At 42.5% G+C, this 26,549-nt stretch overlaps 1 protein-coding gene across 2 annotated transcripts in view; it reads left to right on the top strand.

The window, feature by feature from the left end:
* AARS1 (alanyl-tRNA synthetase 1) overlaps positions 1–26,549 on the top strand; it is a 152,707-nt gene that overhangs the window by 9,521 nt on the left and 116,637 nt on the right. For both annotated transcript variants that reach the window (XM_033940945.1, XM_033940943.1), the window contains exons 5-10: positions 697–888; positions 13,645–13,789; positions 20,660–20,805; positions 21,565–21,673; positions 24,706–24,856; positions 25,015–25,139. In XM_033940945.1, the coding sequence (XP_033796836.1) occupies positions 697–888; positions 13,645–13,789; positions 20,660–20,805; positions 21,565–21,673; positions 24,706–24,856; positions 25,015–25,139 (868 nt within the window). The remainder of the gene's footprint in view (positions 1–696; positions 889–13,644; positions 13,790–20,659; positions 20,806–21,564; positions 21,674–24,705; positions 24,857–25,014; positions 25,140–26,549) is intronic.

Raw genomic sequence — 26,549 nt, 5'->3', positions numbered from 1 at the left:
TTGACTCAAATGACAATAAGTCAACTTTGGGATATTACCATTTTCAGCAATTCCAAAGGAGCCAAATGTCACTGGGAAGTTCAATGGTCTCAAATTCCTACTGCGAAATTGATTTTCTTTAGCTCCCAACCAAGGTACTATCCTTAACAAAGGAAGCAGCAGCAGCTTGTAATGTCTCTATATATATTTCCCATCTTTGCTATGTTCATATTAATGCCACCTAAACCTTTTTTCAATCTCAAAGAGCTTAATAGCTTCCTCCTGGGAAAATTGACACAATAAAGCAACAGTTCCTTGCATGGAAACTTGGTTACCTTGTGGGAAAGCAAATATCTCTTCCGATAAGATATTTCCAGGTTGAGGTGGTGGAGTCCTCCTTAAAGGGCATCAGGGAATAGCTTTTAATCCACTACTGACGCAGCTGAAAATTGACCTGTTTGTGTTTAGCTGCTAACAGTTCACACGGATAGTACCATTTAACTAGGAGACTCGGAACAAAGTCCACTCTGTTTTTCAAGTTTTATTATCCAGGGATATATGGATAGGATTCAGTATATGTAAGGTAAGGAAAAAAGATTGGTTCTTATAATCATTTTTCAAATAAGAACAAATACTGTACTGAGGCTTTGGCATTGAGCTCTCTGTTAGGCTTTCATGATAGCAGGATGTCTGATTATAACACTCTTTTCTTTACAGTCTGCCTGAGAACAGAATCCTGCCTGGAAGCATGAAGGATAACTTCTGGGAGATGGGAGACACAGGGCCTTGTGGACCTTGTAGTGAGATGCATTTTGATAGAATTGGAGGTAGAGATGCTGCACACCTTGTCAATATGGATGATCCAAATGTGCTTGAGATTTGGAACCTGGTGTTCATTCAGTTCAACAGGTAAGTTGCCCCTGCTTGCTCTTTGCTTCAAATGTTAGCCTGCTCTGTTTACAGCTATCTAGAACCCAGTGTAATGCAGGGTTGCTTTCAGTTTGTGGCTGGGACTATCCTATTTTTCTTCAAGTAAGTGAATCTGACACCTAAGTGATTTAGGCAGACTCAGTGGGACTTTTAAGTGTTTTGTGTATTCACTATATGCATCAGAATTTGGGAGTTGTGGGGCATGGCTTGGATTTCATCAAAATTTCTAAGCATCAGCCAGAATCTCAGAGAGAGCGAGAACCAGAAGGCCTTGAGCATGCGCAGATGCTCAAGACCCAGCTCAGCCAAGAGGGAGGATCTTTAGGCACTGGCATGTCCTGTGCATTGGGGGATAAGGGATGGTGTTTGGGTGGGTGTGGGATGCCGGATCGCTGGGGGGGAGGTGGGGGAGCGTTCGCTGGCAGGGTGTGGAGCAGCGCCGGTGGCCTCGAGGGTGGGGGGTAAGGTGAAGCAGCACTGGTGGCCTCGGGGGGGGGGGGGGGGGAGGCCACACACACACACACGAATCAAGCGAGTTTCCATTCATTCCTATGGGGAGACACGCTTTGATATACGAGCAATTTGGTTTACGAGCATGCTTCTGGAACGAATTATGCTCATAAACCAAGGTTCCACTATATTTTATTCAGGATGCATATTTCATTAAGTAAAAGTATACCCATTCTAACATAGGTTATCAAGGAAATTTCCAAACCACCCAAAATATAATCCTCCTTATCTCATACCTAACTTAAAAAAGTATGAATTCTAAATCAATACCCTTATCCCTAATCAGTTTCCCCCTTAATTAATATCAATTAAATATGAACTCTTATTTCTTAATATTTAAATTAGCACATTTACTACCATTAATTACTAATATTGTAACTTTAAAACCTTAATTTCTCTTTGGCGGCATAAGGAACCGTAAACTTCTTAGTTTCCAGCTGCCAACTCAAAGATTCTGTAAAAGGTTGTTTAAGTGATGCAAATGAACCATTCTCCAAAGCAGTCGCTACACTGGAACGTAATCTGCTTGCTTAGAGTTCTTCACTTTATGATTACCACTCGGAGACACATGCTACTGTGCCTTATAAAGCCCATTAGCACCAGTTTCTAAATATAGGCTCCAGAGGTGTCCTGGGAAATTATAGACCGGTGAGCCTGATGTTGGTGCTAGATAAAATGGTAGAGACTATTATAAAGAACAAAATTACAGAGCATACACAGGCAGAGATTAATGAGGCAAAGCCAACATGTAATTTAATCAAGGGAAATCTTGCCTTACCAACCTACTACATTTCTTTGGTAAGCATGTGGATAAAGGCGAGCCAGTCGATGCTGTGTATCTGTATTTTCAAAAGGCATTTGACAAAAGTTCTTCATGAATAAGGAGATTAAAAAATCTTAGGATATGTTCCGCCACTTATTTCTGGCAGATGGGATGATCAGTGACGCTCAGAAAAGCACACAGACAATATAAAAGCATAGACAATAATCCTGGGATCACGGTGAAGCTATTTTATTCTTTTATTCATATATATATATATATATATATATATATATATATATATATATATATATATATATATATATATATATATATATATATATATATATATATATATATGAATATAAGAATAAAATAGCTTCATATATTCATATATATATATATATATATATATAGCTTCATATATTTATATTTATATATATATATATGAATATATGAAGCTATTTTATTCTTATATTCATATATATTTATATATATATATATATATGAATATATGAAGCTATTTTATTCTTATATTCATATATATATATATATGAATAAAAGAATAAAATAGCTTCACCGTGATCCCAGGATTATTGTCTATGCTTTTATATTGTCTGTGTGCTTTTCTGAGCGTCACTGATCATCCCATCTGCCAGAAATAAGTGGCGGAACATATCCTAAGAATATGAATATATGAAGCTATATATATATATATATATATATATATAGCTATATATATATATATATATATATATAGCTATATATATATATATAGCTATATATATATATATATATATATATATATATATAGCTATATATATATATATATATATATATATATATATGAAGCTATATATATATATATATATGAAGCTATATATATATATATATATATATATATGAAGCTATATATATATATATATATATATATATAGCTTCATATATTCATATATATATATATATATATATAGCTTCATATATTCATATATATATATATATATATATAGCTTCATATATTCATATATATATATATATATATATATAGCTTCATATATTCATATATATATATATATATATATAGCTTCATATATTCATATATATATATATATATATATAGCTTCATATATTCATATATATATATATATAGCTTCATATATTCATATATATATATATATAGCTTCATATATTCATATATATATATATATAGCTTCATATATTCATATATATATATATATATATATATATATATATAGCTTCATATATTCATATATATATATATATATATATATATATATATATATATATATATATATATATATATATATATATATATATATATATATATATATATATATATATATATATATATATATATATATATATATATATATATATATATATATATATATATATATATGAATATAAGAATAAAATAGCTTCACCGTGATCCCAGGCAACACCATCCTTCACAATTGGGAATCCCTGCAATTGATAGGTGGGTGGACCAAAGGAGACAGTCCCATGGTTGCAATGAAGTGGATTCTAATGTTAGGGGCAAAGTCCCGTTCTTATATAGGGTGAAAACTGCTGAGTTCATAGTTATACAGCTGATCCTGCAGTAACCAGCGTCCTTCACTAGGATTCAGGCACACCCGGTCCTGTTCTTTGTTTTGGCATCACCCAGGTCACTGAGGTCAGGATAGCAGATAAGCAGACTTGTTGCAGAAACCAGCTGTCTTCACTCGGACACCTGGTCAACCTGGTTTTACGGTCCTTTTGTTCTTTGTTTTGGCAATACCCAGGTCACTGAGGTCAGGATAGCAGATAAGCAGACTTGAGGAGACATGTATGCTGAGTTTCAGTTACCCCCTGGCCATAGGCATAACAGGATAGGAGGTAATGTCCTATTTGTAGATTTAAAACTAGAGTAGTGTTAAATGGTAAATATTCTTAATATAAAAGGGTAGATAATGGGATTCTCCAGGGGTCTGTGCTGGGACTAGAGCTTTTTAACATATTTATAAATGATCTAGAGATGGTAATAACTAGTGGGGTAATTAAATTTGCTGATACAACGTTATTCAAAGTTGTTAAATTGCAAGAGGACTTTCAAGACTGGTAGACTGGGCAACTAAATGGCAGATGATGTGTAATATGAGTAAGAGTAAAGAGATATATATCAGTAAGAGGAACCCAAATTATGGCTACAAGGTTGCAAGGTTCCACACTGGGGTTCCTGTGTAGGAAAAAGATCTGGTGGTGATGCGGGGCAGGAGCGATCTTCCTATGTTTCTGCCCTGTGCAGAGCCATCGCAAAAAATGGCTGTCGTGAGTTCCCGTGGTCTCATAAGGCTATAACAGGCATTCGCGGCAGCCATTTTTGTTGACAGCTCTGCACGGAGCAGGAGATAGGAAGATCACTCCTGCCCTGCGTCACCGCTAGACCACCAGTTAAGGTCTGGGGAGATCTGGGATGCAGTGATTTTAGCCTTTAAAAACTAGGAGGAGGTCCGGGGGCAAAAAATTGCGAATAACCAAATTCGCGAGTGCTAAACCCATGGATTCGGAGGGAGAAGTGTAACTGGAAAACTCAGTTTCTCAACTTTTCAATTGGTGGTAGGAAAGGGGGACAATCCAGTTGTTTGGACAGGTGTGGCTGGATTTGAGGAAAAGAAAAAACAGGTATGACTAAATTTCACCATTCTAGTGTCACCTTAGTAACAGCAAAATAGTCTTTTTACCACTGAATAAGTTCCTCAGAACCTGAGTGGCAAACCTTCCAACTATCAAGGGTACCACTCTACAGTCCATCAGTAGCATTAAGATCCTAGGGGTTATTTATAATCATAAACTAACTTACCATAACCACATTAGTAGTATTGTCAAATCAACTTTCTTCAGACTACGTCAAATTAGTTCAGTTTCGAAATTCTTATGTCCCAAGTCACTTAACACATTAATTCACTCACTGGTAATCTCAAATCGATTATTTTAATGCTCTGTTTAAGGGACTAGCCCAAAAAGAAACCAGACATTTACAGATTATCCAAAACGCTTCAACTAAACTCATAATGAAAGCTAAGAAATTAGACTATGTGACACCCCTCCTTAAGAAAGCGCATTGGCTTCCAGTTGCTCACCGCAAAACATATAAAATAAGTCTGCTGCTAACTCTCAAATCTCTTCCTTATAAAACTCCCGCCTTCATTCATAGATTGATTCCCCACACTCCAACAAGATTACTTAGGTCAAACGACTAACATTTATTAATTGTTCCCTCTCTCAAAAACATTAACATACGGTGGCAATTCATCTTTTCTGTCACAGCCCTCCAAACATGGAATTCCCTCCATATTCATTTAAGGGATGAATGCAACCTAGACAGATTCAAGATCAAGTTAAAATTCTTTTTTTTTAAAGATGCATTTGACTGCTAGAAAGCTAGATTAGGAGCCTCATTTAAATCCTATTTCCCAACTTATTTGAAGCCCACCGCTCTCACCCTTCCTATTGTTATTTTCCCCTACTTGTCTTATTTACTATCAACAACTTGTATTTCTTTCTCTATCTTCCTTTTGTTTAATATGTTTTGTCAGGTTAGTCTTATTCATTTGTTTTGTTCCCCCAGAAACTTGTGTAATTTTACTTTTTTGTACATCGCTTAGAATTTTGAATAAGCGATTAATCAAACTTTTAATAAACTTGATAAACTCTAAGGACATAAAAAGAACTATACTTTTTTAAAAGATTTGAAATGAAAATCCTGAGCAGTGCAACATGGGAGAAATAACAATAGAAATGGATTCCCTCTGAAAATACAAAGAAGACAATCACATTCCCAAAACTGATATTTTTCTAAACACTGGAAATTTTTCTAATTGGGGTTATCCCAGTCTCTTTCCATTCTCATTTTGTTGATCTTTTCCTTTTTTTATTTATTTTGTCCTCTCGTCCTTTCATTTATTTGTTTCCCACATTGATTGTTCCCTTTTTGTTTTTTCTATTTTTTTCTAGCTTTACTAAACATACGCAGCTAGATTTTACCTTACTCTCCCTCTCTACGTTCTCTAATAGTCTCACTTTTTTTTACTTCTTAACTGTTAGCTTTCCTTCTTCCACTTGTTCCTTCCTAGTTCATCCATTCCCTCATTTGTTTCTCATTTCTTCCCCATTCTTCTGTTCCTCCTTTATCTTTCATTCAGTCCCTGGAACCCCACTTTGATGCCTCGGCACTCAATCTGCTCCCCAGCCCTCGTATGCTTGCCTCTTGTTCCCTCGCCAGCTCTAGCTTTTTTTTTCCTGTCATGCATCCCCACTCCATGACCTCTAGATCTTTTTTCTATCTTATTGCCCACCTTCCATACCCTTTTTATTTCTACCTTCTATCATCTCTTTACAGACCTGTACCTTTACCACTTCACTTCCCCGTTGCTTTGTTTGAAATACCTCAGATCATCAAACACATACTCCTATCCAGTTGTCTTGTCTTCACTGCTGCACAGTCTAAATATCCACTCACACCATCTCTGTCCCCATTCTGCCACAAAGCTCCCACTCAATCCTTTAGTTCCCTCTTCTTACTTATCCCCAAATGCTCACCTAATTTAAATCCTGAAAGCCACTTTTTTCTGGGGAAGGTGGATGTACTATTCTAAGATTACTTCACCAGGCTTAAAGTTTATTTCTTATGTATCTAGACTTACTTCAGCTCTTTGAACTGGCCCCATGTTTCTCACCCATATGCATATGCTCTCTTTTCCTTCCAGCAGACCCTCTTTTAAAATTCACCCTTTCCACTAATTATCAGAATTGCCAGAAGGAATAAAAATGCTGGGGAAGGAGGGATTCTCAAGCCATTTCCTTCTCTACAGTGAGCTATAGCAATGATCAAAGCCACAGAGGAAAGAGCTGGACATTTGTATACCAGGCTACCAGTAGCAATTGAGGCCACATGGGAGAGAGTCCTGTTCAGACTAATCACCACGGTGGTTACAGTAAAATCCTAGGTAGGTTCAGAATCCAGTTAGAACATTTCCAGTTTTTGCTGACAGCAATAGCGATACTGAGAGTGAGAGGAAGCAGAATTAGGGATCTATTGCAGAGATCTCCAAAACATGGCACCTCTAGTTTGCACTTTTCCCTGCTTGCTGTCTGTCAAATTTTTGGTGAAGCACCTCCCAGCTCTTGTCCAGACCCACCACTGTAGTTGAGACCCACTGTCTTAAAAAATATGAAAATTGCCTTTTAATCAAGTCTCAGTAAAACTTTGGGAGACTTAGTATTATATTTCTAGCAAACACCTAACTATGGAAAATTATTATAACTTTCTGTGAAATGAAAGTTAAAATATGTACAATAAGCAGTTAGCCATTTTATTACTAGGCCCTAGTGAAGGAAGGTGATGTTATCCCAGGACAAGCAGGCAGCATATTTCCACACATGGGTGACGTCACCGACGGAGCCCCGCAGCGGACAGCCTCGAAAGCAAACTTGCTTGAAGATCTCGATCTTTCGAGCACTGTACCGCGCATGCGCGCGTGCCTTCCCGCCCGAACTAGGGGGCGCATCTCCTGAGAGGATCCTCAGTTCGTTTAATTCCGCGGAGACAAGAAGACACGTTTTTCTACATCTCTGCAGCATTGCCTTCTCTTCACCGCGGCTGTTTCTTTTCTTTCAGTTAAGTTCGGTCACTGTGCTCTCCTATTTCTTTTTCGTTTTCTTTTCTTAAAAAAAAAAAAATAATAATAAAAAAGTTTCAATTGTTTCTTTGATTTCGTGTCCGGCCGGTGAGCCTTGGGCCTAGGCCCATTTGCTCCTTTCGTTTGACACGGACTTTATTTTTTCCATGTCCCGGCCTCTTACCGGGTTCAAACGTTGTCGCCAGTGTAATCGTGTGATTTCAGTCACCGATCCCCACTGCCGCTGTCTACAGTGCCTGGGTCCCACTCATTCCCCAGAAGATTGTCACCGTTGTTTCACTCTTACTCCACGGGCTTTTCGACGCCAGTGCGCTCAATTTTTTCAACTTTTCGGAGACATGGAGCAACCTTTGGATTCTGCTTCGACCTCGGTGGCTGCCCCGGTCTCGAAGGCTTCGACTCCGACGACATCGACGACTACGGTCTCGAAGGCTTCGACCCAGGCTCCGGCTGGAGCTTCGGTCTCAAAGGCCTCGACCTTACCTGCTTCGGTTCCCTCGAAGACGGTGCCATCTGCGAAGTCTTCTATGGGGGGTAAGTCTCCGGGTTCTCTTTCAGGTACCGTACCCAAGAAGCCACCAGACTCCTCTGCACGTCCATCTTCCAAGCGTACCTCCAAGATAAGGGAATACTCATCTTCGAGGTTGCCCTCTTCGGATCGTACTGCTGCACCTATGAGGTCAGAATCTTCTGTCTCGGTGCCGATGCTGGAGGACATGCTGAAATCTATACTCACCACTCAGATTTCCTCCTTAGTGGCTCAATTGGTCCCGTCCTCGACCTTGCCTCGGACTGATCAGCCTGTCACACAACCAGAGCTTCCAGTATCTCGAGGCCGATCCAGGACACCGAAGAAAATTTCTTCATCTGATTCTTCTCCAGACTCGCCTCCTTCGAAGCACCGGTCGAAGCATTCGAGACCTATTGCTCCCAAGCTTCGGAGGGAGTCTTCGGCATTGGATACCGAGACTTCTCTGCCTCATTCTTCGAAGCAGAAGCACAGATCTTGACACCATCGCGCATCGACTCGAAGTCCTTCTCGACCGAAGACTCCACCATCGAAGCCACCCTGTCGAGACAGTTCACCACAGACCTCGACTCATTCTGTACCACGTACACCTGGTACTTCTCCATCCAGGAGCCTGAAGAGAAAACATTCTCTTACTCCACCTCACAGTGCAGCTTCTTCTGTGACTCTACGTCTAGACTCAGAACCACTTTCACCATATTCTAGAGAGGCTTCTCCCTCATACTCAGCTCTTCCTAAATCTCGCAGTGTATCTCCTGAGGAAGCGTCTGATTCCAAATCCATTTCTTTTGCCAAATTTATTTTTGATATGGGACAAGCTCTCAAACTGGATCTTCATTCAGATTCTGAATATGCTCCTGAATATTTAGCAGATATGGAGCTTCCTCATCCACCGAAAGTCCCTCAGATTACCTATGACTCCTGTTCTGAAACAAACCTTTGTTCGTAATATGGAGACTCCTTATTCCATCACTGCCATTCCATCTAAATTGGAATCCCGTTATCGAACAGTTCCATGTAAAGGTTATGAAAAGTCTCAACTATCTCATCCATCCCTGGTAGTAGAATCCTCTTTAAAGAAAGCACATCCTTCCAAAATCTATGCTTCAGTTCCTCCAGGTAGAGAAGGTCGTACCATGGATAAGTTTGGTCGCAGTTTATACCAAAACTCTATGATGGCAAATAGAGTTCTTAATTACAGCTACATCTTTACGTCCTACTTCATCCATTTTCTGAAGATTTTACCATCTTTTTACCCAGATATCTCTACCACTCGTCTTTCAGAATTTAAACTCATCCTTAAGACTCTTTTTCAATTACGACTCTTCATGTTACAAGCCTCATATGATGCATTTGAACTCTCGTCTCGAGTATCGGCCTTTGCTGTAGCCATGCGTCGTTTAGCATGGTTACGTATTGTGGACATGGATCCCAACCTTCAAGATAGATTGGCAAATCTACCTTGTCAGGGAAATGAATTATTTGATGACTCTATTGAGGCAGCTACCAAGCGTCTTTCAGAACATGAACGCTCTTTTGCTTCCCTCATTCGACCAAAACCTAAACCTGCACCAACTAGAGGTTTCAAACAGACTCCACGTCGTTATCCTCAGAAAACGACTCCTGCTTTTTCAAGACTTCCTCCTCGTCGTCCTCCTCAACAACAGCGACAACAAAAATTTCAGACTCCTGCTGCCACCAAGCCTGCTCAGTCTTTTTGACAATCTCGACATGAGCATTCAAATTTCTCTATTTTCAAATTCTCCCCTCCCCATAGGGGGTCGCCTTTCTACATTTTATCACCAGTGGGAGCTCATTACATCAGATCTCTGGGTGCTTACCATCCTACGAGAGGGATACTCTCTTCGGCTCCTTCAGGTGCCTCCAGATCGCCATCCAAGAGAGTGTCCTTCCAATCAGTCGCATCTTCCCCTTCTTCTCCAAGAAGCTCGAGCTCTGCTTCTCCTACGAGCTGTGGAGGAAGTTCCTCTTTCCCAAAGGAACTTGGGATTCTACTCCTGTTATTTTCTAGTTCCCAAAAAGACGGGGGATTTGTGACCGATCCTGGATCTCAGAGCTCTCAACAAATATCTAGTCAAAGAGAAATTTCGAATGCTCACACTGCCAACTTTATATTCCTTAATGGACCAAGGGGATTGGATGTGTTCCCTCGATATCAAAGAGGCGTATACTCATATCCCTATTCATCCAGCATTTCGCAAGTACCTCAGATTCCAAGTAGGAAGCCTTCATCTGCAGTACCGAGTTCTCCCCTTCGGATTGGCTTCTTCTCCCAGGGTTTTCACAAAATGTCTCGTGGTCGTGGCTGCAGCTCTTCGCAACCAGGGTCTCCAAGTATTTCCATACCTAGACGACTGGCTCATCAAGGCTCCCTCTTTTTCAGGGGTTATTGCAGCGACCCAACAGACTATTCTTTTTCTACAAAGTTTGGGATTTCACATCAACTTTCCCAAATCTCAGTTGACTCCTTCTCAGTCTCTCCAATTCATAGGAGCAACTCTGGACACTATCATTCTGAGAGCATACCTTCCACAACCACGTCAGGCCGCCCTGCTTCAGATTTCTCAACAACTCTTCCAACTTTCAACTGTTCCAGCACGAAAGATGATGGTTCTGCTCGGTCACATGGCTTCTACAGTTCATGTGATTCCTTTTGCCAGACTTCACCTTCGTATTCCTCAATGGACACTGGCATCCCAATGGCAGCAATCAGTGGATCCACCAACTCGACTGATTTCCATAACTCCTTCATTGCGGAAGTCTCTCCGTTGGTGGATGCTCTCTTTAAATCTTTCCAGAGGCTTGCTGTTCCACCCTCTTCCTCATCAGAAAGTCCTCACAACCGACTCATCAATGTACGCATGGGGAACTCATGTGGATGGTCTTCGCACTCAGGGTCTCTGGACTCAAGCAGACCGTCGGTGTCATATCAATCTATTGGAACTCAGAGCAATATTTTATGCTCTCAAAGCTTTTCAACATCTCCTTCACGACATGGTGATTCTTGTATGTACCGACAACCAGGTAGCCATGTATTATGTCAACAAACAGGGAGGGACGGGCTCTCACTCCCTCTGTCAAGAAGCTCTGAAATTGTGGCATTGGGCAATTCTTCACAACATCTTCCTCAGAGCTGTTTATATTCAGGGTCAACACAATTATTTGGCGGACAAATTGAGTCGTCTTCTACAGCCTTACGAATGGACACTCAATTCTCCTACTCTTCGCCAAATCTTTGCCCGTTGGGGAACTCCACAGATAGATCTGTTTGCGTCATCTCTCAACTTCAAACTGCCTCAATTTTGCTCCCGCATCTATGCCCCTCAACGTCTCGAAGCGGATGCGTTTCTACTGGACTGGAGGAATCGGTTCCTTTATGCTTTTCCTCCGTTTCCTCTGATTCTCAAGACTCTAGTCAAACTGAAGTCAGAACATGCCACCATGATTCTGATAGCTCCTCGGTGGCCCAGACAACCTTGGTTCTCCCTTCTACTTCAACTCAGCACCAGGGAGCCTCTTCTTCTACCAGTATTTCCCTCTCTACTCACGCAGAGTCAAGGATCCTTGCTTCATCCCGATCTGCAGTCTCTACATTTAACAGCTTGGTACCTTTCTGCATAACAGACTTTTCTCAATTCTCTCCGTCTGTTCAAGATATCTTACTTGCTTCCAGAAAACCATCAGCTAGACAATGTTATGGCCAGAAGTGGACTAGATTCTCTGCTTGGTGTTCTACACGTCACTTGCCACCCAGATCTTCCTCCTTGACATCCGTTCTGGACTACTTACTTCATTTATCACAATCTGGACTTCAAACTACATCTATTCGAGTCCATCTTAGTGCTATAGCTGCTTTTCATCAGCCTTTGGATGGAAAACCCCTTTCTGCACATCCTATCGTTTCTCGCTTTATGAAAGGACTTCTCAATCTCCATCCACCGCTTAAACCACCTCCAGTGGTTTGGGATCTCAATGTTGTTTTAGCTCAACTTATGAAACCTCCATTTGAACCGCTTGACAAAGCCCACCTCAAGTATCTCACTTGGAAAGCTGTGTTTTTGATTGCTCTCACTTCTGCTCGAAGAGTCAGTGAGCTACAAGCTTTAGTTGCAGATCCACCCTTCACAGTTTTTCACCATGACAAGGTGGTCCTTCGTACTCATCCTAAATTCTTACCTAAAGTTGTTTCAGAATTTCACATCAATCAGTCTATTGTTCTACCTGTGTTTTTTCCAAAGCCTCATTCTCATCCTGGAGAAGCTGCTCTTCATACCTTGGACTGTAAACGTGCTTTGGCTTTCTACCTCCAACGCACTCAACTTCACAGACCATCTCCTCAACTTTTCATCTCATTTGATCCAAACAAGTTGGGACGTCCTATATCAAAACGCACAATCTCCAACTGGATGGCTGCTTGTATTTCTTTCTGCTACACTCAGGCTGGTCTTCCTCTGCAAGGTCGAGTGACGGGCCACAAAGTTAGAGCTATGGCGGCATCTGTAGCTTTCCTTCGATCAACTCCTATTGAGGAAATCTGCAAAGCTGCCACTTGGTCCTCGGTTCATACTTTCACCTCTCATTATTGTCTGGATTCCTTATCCAGGAGGGATGGCCACTTTGGCCAATCTGTTTTGCAAAATCTTTTTTCGTAATTTGCCAACTTGTCTCCATCCCTTTTTACTTAGCTTGGAGGTCACCCATGTGTGGGAATATGCTGCCTGCTTGTCCTGGGATAAAGCACAGTTACTTACCGTAACAGTTGTTATCCAGGGACAGCAGGCAGATATTCCCACAACCCTCCCACCTCCCCTGGTTGGCTTCTTGACTAGGTATCTGAACTGAGGATCCTCTCAGGAGATGCGCCCCCTAGTTCGGGCGGGAAGGCACGCACGCATGCGCGGTACATTGCTCGAAAGATCGAGATCTTCAAGCAAGTTTGCTTTCGAGGCTGTCCGCTGCGGGGCTTCGTCGGTGACGTCACCCATGTGTGGGAATATCTGCCTGCTGTCCCTGGATAACAACTGTTACGGTAAGTAACTGTGCTTTTCAGAGCTGTGCATGCCTCTTTTAAAAATCTGAGTGTGTTTAACATATATGTCTAGTGTAGCCCTACAAAGTGATCTGAGTGAGGTTGTGAAAGAACAATTGAATTGGGAGTGTTGGAATCTCATTAGTAACCTCTTCTTTTTTTTTTTTTTTTTTTCCACACATAGAGAAGTGGATGGAAGTCTGAAACCCCTCCCCAAGAAGAGCATTGACACTGGTTTGGGATTGGAGAGGCTTGTCTCTGTGCTGCAGAACAAGATGTCCAACTATGACACTGACCTTTTTGTACCTTATTTTGAAGCCATTCAGAAGGTATGAATCAATTGCACTGTGAACCAAGGGGGCTGGATTTAGAAACTTGAGTTGTTGGGGGGTTTTTTGTGTGTGGGGATTGTTTTTAATTTCTGGCTCCTGAGAATAAATCTATTCTGTTTAAATCTCTGTATTATATACAGCAGAAGTAGAACTCCATGAAGTGTTTTCAGCAATAATAACTATTATATCTACATGGTAACATAGTAAATAATGGCAAATAAAGACCCACATATTCCATCCAGTTTGCACAAGAAACCAGAGTCTCACAGCAATATTGTAAACTGACAACATTTTGCTCACTATCCTAGTCTGGAAAAGAGGCCTTTGGCATGTACGTGATTTGCTGTATCTTTCAGAGGAAGCCCCTTTAATTTACTGTTTAATTTACTAGTTCATGAACTATTTCTGTGATTTAACCCCACACTGTATAGGGCAGCCATGTTTGTTTACTTTTTTGTGTATGGCACTTAGGCAGCTTTGTAGCAGTGATCTATAGGACAAATGAGGGTCTGACTGTAGCTCACAGGATGTCCAGGAGTAATTATTACACTTTACTTGTGAGTTTGTAGAAGGCATCATCTACTTTTTTTTTTCTGTCAGCTCCACTTCCTGCATCTCTAGGCTATGTCCCATCTCCTCAGTTTGGTGTTTCTGATCTCTGATACAGATTTTTTTTTAATTTTTGGTCTTGTTCAAGTAGGCTGGAGACTTGAACATCGAGGCCAAAAGAATTGCCAGAATGGATTCTCTTTCCCACATGATTGGGCTAGAGACTTCTTTCTGTGAATTCAAATAACATATGAGGAAAAGCCATGTTAAAACGAATGTTTATTGACAAAGCTCCCATAGCCTGGGAAGAGCAGGCCCTCAGAATTTCAGTTCTCTTCAAAGAGAGAAAACAAGGCAAACAGATTTATACCCTATGTGACATCATTTGTAGTAATTATCATGCTTTAGAATACAATGGCACAGTGATCACATGACTTCCTTTCCAAAAATGCCTTACATGAATGTTAACATTAAAAGTCCATTCTGAAGTTTTTTTAAACCCAGCAAGTGGCAGTGTTTCACTTTCCTTCCTAAATCACCCTTGATCTTTGACCTCTCTATATTATCAATCATGTTAGTAAAAGCCCTACTTCTGCAGACACATCTTAACTTCTGTATGACCTTCAAATTAGTATTGTAGTTTCTAATCTATAAGAAACAGATTCTCTGTAAAACACCCAAATTTCCTGTTCCTCTGAGAACCTTATCCCCATGGATCCATGTGAAGAATGGTACGTAAATCTATGTCTCTTAAGAGTCACAAAATCAACCTTCTGAACTTCCTAGCATTAACTGAAATATAGAATCAGCAATTTAGACAGGGAATGCCAATCTGTGAGCTAGCTAAATCTATTTATTACAAGGCCGAGTTTCCAATGCAATGTGCAGAAAATGTATTTTCATTTATTCACGTAATTTTGATTCATTCACAATCTCAGTTTTCATATCATCGGTGATAACTGTCACACCTGTAAATTCCAGAAATCGTCAACAGTCTTGCAGTGCTCCAGAGGTTTCCAGTTTGACTGGGACAGCTCTGCCTGTGGTTAGATGTCTGTAGCCAGGAGGGCAACCCTTTTAAAGGGAACCTGCTTGGACAGCCTTCCCTAATGCTTTGGTGGCTCAGGGACTGTTCCCCTGGGAGCACAGCTTGCTCCTGGTTTTTACTAGAGCTCGAATGCAGATTGTGTGGCCCCATGTTGCTCCTGAGGACTTTAGTGGATGCCGGCTGCGTTACACCCCTCTCCTGAAGATGTGTGGGAGTCTGGGGTCTCAGGCTCATTCAGGGTTTGACTGGCAGCTTCAAGAAACAAGCATTTGGAGTGGAATTTCATGCTTTTCTGAGGCAGCTTTCTTCTCCATTGTGAGGCTGCATTTCCAGCTGAAGCAGGCACAGCATCGGCACAAAGCAGGCACAGCTATTGTAGCCTAAGGGAGATATTGGAGTGGTCTACAGATTTAAGTTTTAGAGGTTTTTGGAGCTGGTATTTGGGGCCCAACTCCAAAAATCCCTTTGTTGAATTTTCTGTGCTTTTATTTAGCTCTCCCAGGCCGTTTTTTTGGTGCTAAAATGCTACCGCAGTAGCCATCATAGATTTCCTAATTTGATTTTAAAAGCCTCTATCTGCCTTAAAACACCTTGCTTTTGCTTAAAATTGTTCCAGATGGACTCCTCAGGCTGTTTTAATGTGGATTCATGCCAGGTTTGTGCTGGATGGCCGGCCGAATTGCATTCATGTTCCACATGCTGTGGGAGCACTGGGCTTAGCCCTCTCTAGGGTGTCACACTCACAAGTAGCTCGGTTTGTGGGTCACGAATCTCCCCCCTAGAGCCTTCAGGTAGTGACTTGATGAATTCGGCAGCTGCGTAGACACCTCTGGGCCCATGAGGAGACAAGGTGAGTTCCTGCAGGAGTTCGCAGGGCTCCCTGCTGAGGGGTTTACTCCAGATTTTATGAGTTTAATGTTTGCAGCCTATTTAAATTCTCAAAGGCTGCAAGCTTTTGTCTGGGGCCACATTTGTGATTGGGGGGGGAGATTCGCCATCTTGGAGTGTGGTTCTCCTGCCTAAGTCATCCACAGGACACAGAGGTCCAGTTGGTGAAAGACTGGGAGGAATGGGGATCAGAGCCCTTAATAACCCCAGTCTGAATCCTTCGAGGATGGAGGGCCTCAGACAGGCCACCAGCAAGGAGTCTGTGGCAGCCCTGGATCAGATGCGACTGTGTGCTACTTTTTAAGCCGATGGCATTGCTAGAGATAATTACAAAACTTGTGTGGGAATTAAAGCTTGATCCCCGCAGACCTTTCAGGCTCAGCTTTCAGTTGTGAGTAGCTCTAAGGCTCAGATCACATTTTTTCTTTTGCATCCAGATATTACCAAGATGCTGACACAGCATTGGGAAACTCCTGAAGACCCCTTGCGGGTTGCCAGGACTATGACAAAGCTATATCTGGTGGCTCTGAATTTTCAGCAACTTTGTCCTGCCTAAAGTGGATTTGCAGGTAGTGCAAGTGACTAAACGTACTTTGCTGTCTAGTGAAGGCAGAGTAACTTTAAAAGATACGCAGGACTGCTTAGTGGATTTAGTCCTTAAAAGGCAATTTGGCAATGGATGTCGCTGACATTCTGATCAGTGTTGCAATCCTGTGGGGAAAATACTTGTGGCTCTCCTTCAGCTCATTTAAATCAAAAATGGCCCCCACTCAAAAATTAGTGAAGATCACTGCTCTATATGATGTCAGAGTTATGAACAAGGTTTCTGCTTATTTGATCTCCGCCCATAGAATTCTCTGGCTAAGACAATTGTCAGGAGATTTGGAATCCAAAGTTACTTTGAGTAGGCCAAAAACTGTTTGGAAAAGGACTGGACAGTTTTATGGCCAGTGTGGCAGATTGTTACCCGAAGTCCTTGCCAGATAGCAGACCGTGGGCCCCTGGAGGCTCAGGTCATAGTTCTTTTGGGGTTTCCGACAATCCTGTCAGTCCGTAGTGGGGTCCTCTTACCATAGATTGTTTCATGATCTCGACAGAGGTTTGGAGGATCCTGGAGAGCACAGACCTCTATTGCACATTTTCAAGAAGTCCCAATGATAGGTCGGTAGCTGAACCCCCCTCTGATTGGAAGGAGTTTTGGGCTCGGACTACTGTGTACTGGACATCTTTTGAGAGGAATACAAACTCAAATTCTTTCATCCTTTACTTGACTTATTTATGAACTCTGGCCAGCCAGCCAGAGAAAGCTTTCGGAGTCCGAGCAACATTGAAACGGTTTCTGGATATGCAGGCCATAGAACCTGTACCAGCCAAAGAATCGGGCTTGGGTAGATGCTCCATATATTTCATCATACCCAGAAAGACTTGGACAACTGGAGACTAATCTTGGATCTGAAGTTGGTTAATGCAGTGCTGAAGGTGCCCCGATTCCGAATTGAGATTGGGCGTTTGGTCATAATTTAGGTGGCACAGGGAAATTTCTGGCCTGTCTAGATTTGACAGACTTACTTACATATTCCCATATTTTTGGCTCACAGGAAGTTCCTGGGATTCCATGTACTGGAAGGCAGTTCTTGGTACTCCCATTTGGTCCAGCAACTGTACCAAGGTGATGGTTGGTGCAGCAAAGCAGGGATCCAGGTGCATCCTACCTGGAGCTCTGATTAGCCAGTTGTCCAACTGCTGCAGGACCTAGATTGGATCATCAACTTCTGGAAGAGTCGCTTGGAACCCACGTAGTCCCTAGAATACTTGGGAATTTGCTTCAATACAGCGGAAGACTGTACTTTTCTGTCGGACACTCATGGATGAAAGCTCATCTAAGTACTCTCCAAGATGCACTTTTGTCCCGCTGGTCTCCATAGGCAAATTCTCTGCAGAATCCACTGATCTGGAAGGCGGAGGTGCTTCAAAATTTGCTTCAGTGGCTCTGGCTGGAGTCGCTGGATAAAAGCTTGCCACTCCACATATCATCTTGGGTGATCCTGATGACAGATGAGTGGGAGATTTTGCAAAGGTCACCCAGTTTAGGGCTGATGGTTGCCCTTGCAAAAGAAGTATTCTTATCAGCCACTTGGAATTACATAGTTTATAGACATTGGAGAACACCCTGGAAGTCAAAGCAATCAGAATTGTCTTGTACAATGTCACAGTGGTGGCCTACAGAAACAGGCAGGGAGGCACTAAGAATGCTCCATTGAAATTGGAGGTCCAATTATTGTTTTTGTGGGCAGTAGCCCACTTGCAAATTCTATCAGCAGCACATGTATCTGGAGAGGACAATGTGCAGGCCAGTTATCTCAGCCAGCAGCTCTTAGACCTGGGAAGGCTTCCGGCTCAGCCCTTAGTAGCGTGTGGGTCCTCCATGCTGCACGCAGCTGAGCTAGAAGCTTTCCCTCTGATGTCAGAGGGAAGGCTTCCGGCTCAGTCACATGCAGCATGGAGGACCTGCACACTACTCGTGGCTGAGCCGGAAGCCTTCCCGGGTCTAAGATCTGCTGGCTGAGATAGCTGGCCTGTACATTGTCCCCTCCAGATACATGTGCTGCTGATAGATTTTGCAGGCGGGCTACTGAGCTGGAAGCTTTCCCTCTGACCTCAGGGGAAGTCCGTCTGAAGTCAGCAGCATGGTGGCTCAAGTAAGGAGGAAGAGGGAGATGACCAGAACAGAGGTACACCTGCGGGAGGGGGGCACAAACTCGGGACACAGAATGGAGGGAGGGAGCACAAACTAGGGAGGAGAGGGGCACCACGTTGTGGTCAACTATTACAAGGCCAAAAAATCCTGCGATCAACTGTTAATGGCCAGACGTGGTGTCCCCTCTTGTCTCTCATCCAGATGTCTGCAGATTTTTGAAAGGAGCATTGCGGCTGCACTCTCCTCTGCCAAAGCCGTTCCTGATGTGAAATTCTAACTTGATTTTGTTGGCCCTCAATAAGGCTCTGTATGAGCTTTTGCGTGAGGAGTCTCTGATGGATCTTGCCATTAAGGTTTTTCTAGTAGCGATCACTTCAGAAGAAGGGTTTGTAGCTATAAGCTCTGTCATGCAGAGAACCTTTTTTAAGGTTTACGGATGTAGAGGTCCCTTCTTTCTCCCAAAAGTGATCTCAGCCTTCCATGTAGATCAGGAAGTCTGAGTACACATGGGTTAAAAAAAAAAAAAAGGCATAATTTTGGCGTTCCTGGATGTTAGGAGAAGAGTTCTCCGTTACCTTGAGGTGATGAATGAATTTTGTTTCTCAGATCATCTTTTTGTGCTAATTAGCCCTAGTTGCCTCTGTAAGTCAATCGCTAAGGCTTCTTTTTCCAGGTGGATTTGTGCAGCTTGTATTTCACTGTATATTGGGTGTGGTAAGCCACCTCTGATCACTTTGAGAGCACACTCTGAGGAGTGTAACTTCTTCAGGGGCAGAGTACTGGACAATGTCACTCGAGGAAATTTGTAGAGCAGTTACATGGCCCACCCTTAATACTTTTTCATGAAATCTTACAGAGTGAACGTGGCAGCATGAAAGGATGCTGCTTTTGGGTCCGTGGTGCTCATCTGCCTTGCTAGACTTAGGGGATTGCTTTAGTACATCCCACTGATTCAAGACTCGTATGCCTTTTGTACTAGAAGGGAGGATTAGGTTCTTACCTCAATTATCTTCTTTCTAGTAGAAAGGTATATGAGTCTGAAGGCCCGCCCTGCCAGATTTCAATCAGCCTGCTTGCTGTCTCAGACATATATATACTGTACTGTATTTCCAGATGTTGGTGTCTGTTGTCAGACAGACCTGAAGAGTACTGATTGATCTCTCTGTTCCAATGAGAAAAGTGAGAGGCTTGAGAGCTATGTAAGTGTTAATGCTGGTTGCTCTTAGGTAGGTGGCTTGCTCATTTCCGGCTTGTTCTTGCTTATAATTATATTAGCATTGATTTGTTGCCTTTGACTTGTTGCAGATCAGAACAGAATTGACTGGTCAGAGTACCCCTTATCTCTCCTCTTATAGGAATTGTCAACTGCTTTGATACGAACTGAGGAGATGGGGCACAGCACATAAATGTAGGAGTGGAGCCAAGAGAAAAGGTAGATGACGCCTTCTAAAAACTCGCAAGTAAAGGGGAATAACCCACTGACTTAAGACTCATGCCTTTCTACTAGAAAGAAGATTTTCGAGGTAAGAACACTCGAGGAAAGAAACACATTTTCGAGGTACTCTTATGTTAATGCCAGTTTGGTTTACCTACTTAACAGGATGAATTACCCTTGGGAAACATTTTTAGGAGAGAATAAAGATATTTAATTTGCAGATAGTAATAGGTTTTTCTGTTACCGTAGGGCACTGGTGCCAGACCTTACCTAGGTAAAGTGGGTGCTGAGGATGCAGATGGTATAGACATGGCTTATAGAGTATTGGCTGACCATGCCCGCACCATTACGATAGCACTTGCTGATGGAGGGAGACCTGACAACACTGGCAGAGGGTAAGGGCAAATAGGGAATGTCTAATACAAATATCTGTAAAGGAAAGAGGAACACAAGAGATAAGCAAACTACTAAAATAAGATGATCTTCTATTCCACTAGGAATAAGGAGTTGTAGCACGTGCACTATATTAAAACATAGTAACATAGTAAATGATGGCAGATAAAGTCCTGCCCAGTACTTCTCATTGTAAACCGCCTCAAACTATTATGGCTTTGGCGGTATACAAGAATAAATTATTATTATTATTATTAGTTATACCCATTATAAATACATGATTAAATTAACTTGTCTCTTCTTTGATATTTCTGGGTTTTAGACTTTAAAGTCTACCTGGTATTGTCCTAGGTTCCAAATGCTGAAGTTGCCGTCCAAGCTCACTCCAGCCTATCCAACCATCCTGTTTGCAGGATATCTACCATAAAATCTGACCAGTAACAACATCCTCATGTTCCAAGTTAGTGGAATTCCCATTGATGCCTTCCCCAGCCCAATCCTACACCAAATCATCACATATGGGACACAAACAGTGCAAGTCTGTCCAGTACCGGCCTTAGCTCTTTAATTTACTTCCTTCGTTTTCTAATTGGAGATCCTCTGTGTTTTTCCCATGCTTTTTTGAATTCCATCACCATTTTCCTCTCCAGTACCATCAGGTAGATTATGGTTTTGCATAACATCATTGCTGTTCCATTATTGGATAATTCATTTTGGAATGTTGTTGTTCTCAGTCCCCTAACATTTTTTTTTTTCTTTAGATATGTGCTAAGGAGGATTCTCAGACGAGCAGTCCGATATGCTCATGAAAAGCTAAATGCCTCCAGAGGTTTCTTTGCTACCCTAGTGGATGTGGTAGTTCAGTCACTGGTATGTGGGTTAACCTGTAGTTTTCATCAAAAACCAGGGAAGAAAGATTAAGAGCTGGAGAAGAAATGTGAGCAGAGTTTGAAACGGGGATTATTGCTACTACTATTTATTATTTCTATAGCGCTGAAAGGCTTACGCAGTTCTGTACATTTTAACATACAATAGACAGTCCATGCTCAGAAGAGCTTACAATCTAATTTAGACAGGACATTTCAGGGTTGGAGGTTAGCGGGTATAGGTATCTGACAGCAGCAGGGTTGGGGAGATTATGGCGGGTATAGGTATCTAAATACCAATTGTAAAGGAATTTTTGTCAAAATTTTTTTTACTTTTATAGTATACTAGTCTTTAAGCCCGTTAGATTAACGGGTGCTAGAACATATGTGTGTGTGTCTGTCTTTTTTTCTCTCTCTCTCCTTAGCCGCTTTCTTTCTTTCTGCCTTTCTTTTTCCTTGGCTGTCCATCACCACCCCTTGCCTGCTCCCCCTGTCCATTTTCCCTTCCTTTTACCTCCACTGTGTCCACCACCACCCCTTCACTGCTCTCCTTATGCAGCAGCAGCCCTTCTCCCTTTGTTTTACCTCCCCCCTGTCCAGCAGCACCTCTTTCCTTCTCCCCCTGTCCAACATTAGTCCTCTGTTCTTTTTTCTTCACCTCCCCTGTCCATCAGCATCTCTTTCCTTCTCCCCCTGTCCAGCAGTAGGCATCCCTTCCTTTTTTATCCTCCCTCCTCCTTCTTATCCCTATGATACTCTTACCTTGCTCTGCCCCTGATCAGAGGTTCCCGACAGCTGCCCAGTTGCACCCATTGGAAAAGTTCCCACTGCCGCATCCCGCACCCCTCCTGACGCGGCTCCCACTGTCCTTTCTGTCTGTCTCTGTCCCTGGCCCCCTTTGCCTGTCTGTCTTTCTGTGTATCTCCCTGACCCTGTGTCTTTCTTCTTTCCTTTCTGTCTCCCTTCCTCTCTCTGTCTGTCTGTCCAAAGCAGCATTCCATCCCCCTCCCCCCACACCAGTTCCCTGTGCACCTGCCCCTGTGTCTTTCTTATTTTCTTTGTGTTTCCCTTCCTCTCTCTGTCTGTCCAAAGCAGCATTCCATCCCCCTCCATTTCCCTCCCCCCACACCAGTTCCCTGAGCACCTGCCCCTGTGTATTTCTTATTTTATTTGTGTTTCCCTTCCTCTCTCTGTCTGTCTGTCCGTCCAAAGCAGCATTCCCTTCCCCTCCATTTCCCTCCCCCCCCCCCCACCAGTTCCCTGTGCAGCAGCATTAGCGTTTCCTCTACCCGCCCCTTCCCCTTCCCGCGGGCCGGACTACAAAGGTGGTGATTCCAGCAGCGCTTTTATCAGTCTCCACACGCTGCTTCGGGCCCTTCTGCCCTGATTTACTCTGGCACGTCCCTGATGACATCATCAGAGACGCGGCAGAGCAAATCAGGGCAGTAGAAGGGCCCGAAGCAGCGTGTGGAGACTGATAAAAGTGCTGCTTGAATCGCCATTCGGACCCGCGGGAAGAGAAGGGGGTGGGCGGCAAAGGAGAAACGGAGATCGGCGGCGGCGACAGGAGAAACGGAGAACGTCGTCTGGCTGCGTTCCGGCTTGTGGAGGCGATCTGGTTGTGACGTATTCGCGCGCATGCGCACTCCTTCGGCCACAGACCTACAGCGCACGGAACACGAAAATAGGACTGCGCATGCGCGAGTTAGCCTTTTATTATATAGGATAATAAATAGACAAAAAAGTCATTACTCTGAACTGTCACTGCACACAACAACTTAATCAAAATGAGCCTCAGACACACTGACTGAATATGTAATTACAAGTCAGGTACTTTTAGCCAATAAGGCAACATGGTCTTAATCATTGGCTCCTCTTACATGTTAAGTGGGAAATTCAGTAAAAAAAACTCAGACATAGTCCGAGAAAAACCTGAACCCGACCCAACTGTAGAGTAAGGTATAGTCACCAGTGTACAGTTACACAGCAGTGTGCCTCAAAGTTAAACAAAAAAGTGCACAAAACAACACAAAAACATCAAAAAACAAAAAAGCCAAGTACTTAGCTGGAAAAAAAAAATAGTAGTGGGTCCTCCAGATCAGTTCAGGAACTGTCTCAGCTCCAGTTGCACACACTCCGGTCTTTCAACGGCTGGCAGCACACAGCAAGTCCAGAAAAAGATAACCGTGCTTTTACACAATCTTACAGGAGCCAACTTCAGTTGTAGCACACACTTGATCCCACAGGCAAACAGCTCTTCAGCCATGTCCAAAGGAAATCCAGCACAAAGTTTGTAGATTTCGCAGAGAGTACTCAAAGCCAGTGGAAAATAAAGAAAACAAAACAAACCCTTCTTCACCAAGAGTCTTGTTTCACATTCAAATTGTTTCCTCAGAAAAAGGGTTTAACAAGCACACAGCACATTCTTTTCCTTAACCACAGGTATAGGTATCTGACAGCAGCGAGGGCGAGTTTAAGAGTCTTCCTCATGTTATTGAAAAGCCATCTCTGCTTGAAACTGGCCACAGAAAGTAATAGTGTCCTTGTTTCTTATGTTTTCTTTTATGCTTAAATTTATTTGCTTTATTGTTTGAAAGGGCAGTCTAGAAACTTAAATAGCTAAAATTAGAAGCTAGTTTGAGACCATTACTACTAATATCCCACTAGTAAAGTTTGAGGTAGTAGGAGAGAATGCTTGAGCTACATCTGTCTGGATTGGTCTTTATGTACTTGTGGAAAGAGACTGAAAATGAGCGGTCAGAAAGTAAATAGTGTTCTCTTGCTCAGGTAAGAGAGCTGTCATTGTGCCCTGTTTGGGGGCAGATAGCTTAAAGTTCAGATTTTGAGGTTTGAAAAAAAAAAAAATTGTGTTTCATTGATAGTGAAATCCTCATCTGTCCTCTGAAAAAGTGGGAAAAAAATAGACTGGGCCATGTCTCTGGTTCAGTTCATTACAGAAATGGTACATACTGATGTGAATTACACATTTCAGGTTCAGTGCTTAAATTTCTCTGACATTCACATCTGCCTTTCAAGGGTGACGCATTCCCTGAGCTGAAGAAGGACCCAGATATGGTAAAAGATATCATCAATGACGAGGAAATACAGTTCCTGAAAACACTTAGCAGAGGGCGCCGAATCCTAGACAGGAAGATTCAGAGTTTGGGTGATTGTAAAACAATTCCAGGTGTGTGGATTCTGTTCTAATAGATTGTATCTGTTAAAGTACTGTCCTTTAATTTTTGACTTGAGACCCAATAACTACTGGAATAGCAGGGGGCACTGGCCAGTCTAGATGTAGTTGGCATGGATTCTGAGGATATTTTGTTCTTCTTCTGCCTACAGGTGATACAGCATGGCTACTATATGATACTTATGGCTTTCCTGTGGACCTCACTGGACTCATCGCAGAGGAGCGAGGCCTCAAAGTGGATATGCAGAGCTTTGAGGAAGAGAGGAAAGCTGCCCAGGTACTGGCCAAATCAGAAAAAGATATTAAGTGGAGTATCTGAAATCGTCCCCTTACCGTGTCATGATCTGGCTGATACAAACATATTTAAATGAATTGCATCAAGCATCCCTTTTGCTTCATACAGATTGCTAAGTGTCCACATGCAGATTTCCTGAGAAGATATGACATATGAATGCAGGTTGCACGCAACTAATGAAGCAGAATTAAATCCATTATTCTGGAGAAGAGATATTTTATTTTTTTGGGCACAATCTTCAGTTCTGTTACGTCCCTTTCAGATTCTATATGCCAGTTGTTCAAATCCAACCTGCAATCCGGGTATTGCAGAATTCACATCTTTTCAGAACATATGCTGCACACCCCCTAGTGGTAGAATCAGTTTCAATTTCTGCAAGCAGAGCAGGCAGAAATCTTTTGCTGTTGCTCTGCTTCTGTTTCTTATTTTTTCACTTAGTTTGTTTCTTGGGGGCTTCAGTGCTTTGAGACCACTCCCCCATGGTCCGCTTTCGGAGAAAAGGATGCAGTCCTGTGGAGACAGACTGCAGCTTCACAGAGACTCTAATGGATCTGTGAAGCCAGCCTGCTGTGTGCCACCTTCTGGAAGTACCCTGGGTCCCTCCTGTGGAGTTTACTGGCCAGAGACCCCACAGTCGCAGGTTTCTAGTGCAGGCTGGGTGCTTCTGGACAGAAACCCACCCGGGTTTCAGGGTGCAGGCTGCCTTTCTTGCCCCAACTGCGTGGCAAAGGATCTATGGGGGCGGAGGTTGGATTGGTCTCTGGCCAGTTGGCAGTCCGAAGATCTTCATTCCTGGGTATTTGAAGCTGTTCTGAGGCAGAAAAGTCCTTTTTTCTCCATTCTGCTGCTGAAAAACGCTGACAGGCAGAAGGCATTACAATGGTACTCCATTGTTTCCTTTGGGAACTTAGGGGGGAGGCTAGGAAAATGTTTTAAAACCAGTTTTCAGTTTCTGGGATCCTTGTTGGGACTACTTGATTTCAATAAAGACTCGATCATTTGGTTGAAAAGACACCTCCCTTGCCTTTCTAATCTAGTATTTGTGAGTTGCACAAACCTAAGCGGCCTCTAGGCGACTTGGAAAGGAAAAGGGTAAATAGGGCAAGGGGATGCAAAGAGGATGGGGGGGGTAGGAGGAGAATGTTTATCTGTTCTTAGCGATTCTGTGTACCAGGGAAAGGCGAGGTGTTCTGTTTGCCCCACCTTCCCAGACCCCAAATGTCTATTTTTTATTTTTGGATGTTTATTTTTGGTGTGAATTGGTGATGGTGGCCATTTTGGATTTTAAAATTGATATTTTTTTTCTAACTTTAAATTCTGCCTCAAAAACCCCTACTGCGCTTACATTATGAGCACTCTTAAAAAGTAGAAATGCATTTTATGTGTGCACCA

This window comes from Geotrypetes seraphini, chromosome 4 (assembly GCF_902459505.1).
Source record: "Geotrypetes seraphini chromosome 4, aGeoSer1.1, whole genome shotgun sequence".
Lineage (NCBI taxonomy): Eukaryota > Metazoa > Chordata > Amphibia > Gymnophiona > Dermophiidae > Geotrypetes > Geotrypetes seraphini.
Note: the sequence above shows the minus strand (reverse complement) of the source record. Positions and strands in the feature narration are given on the sequence as shown.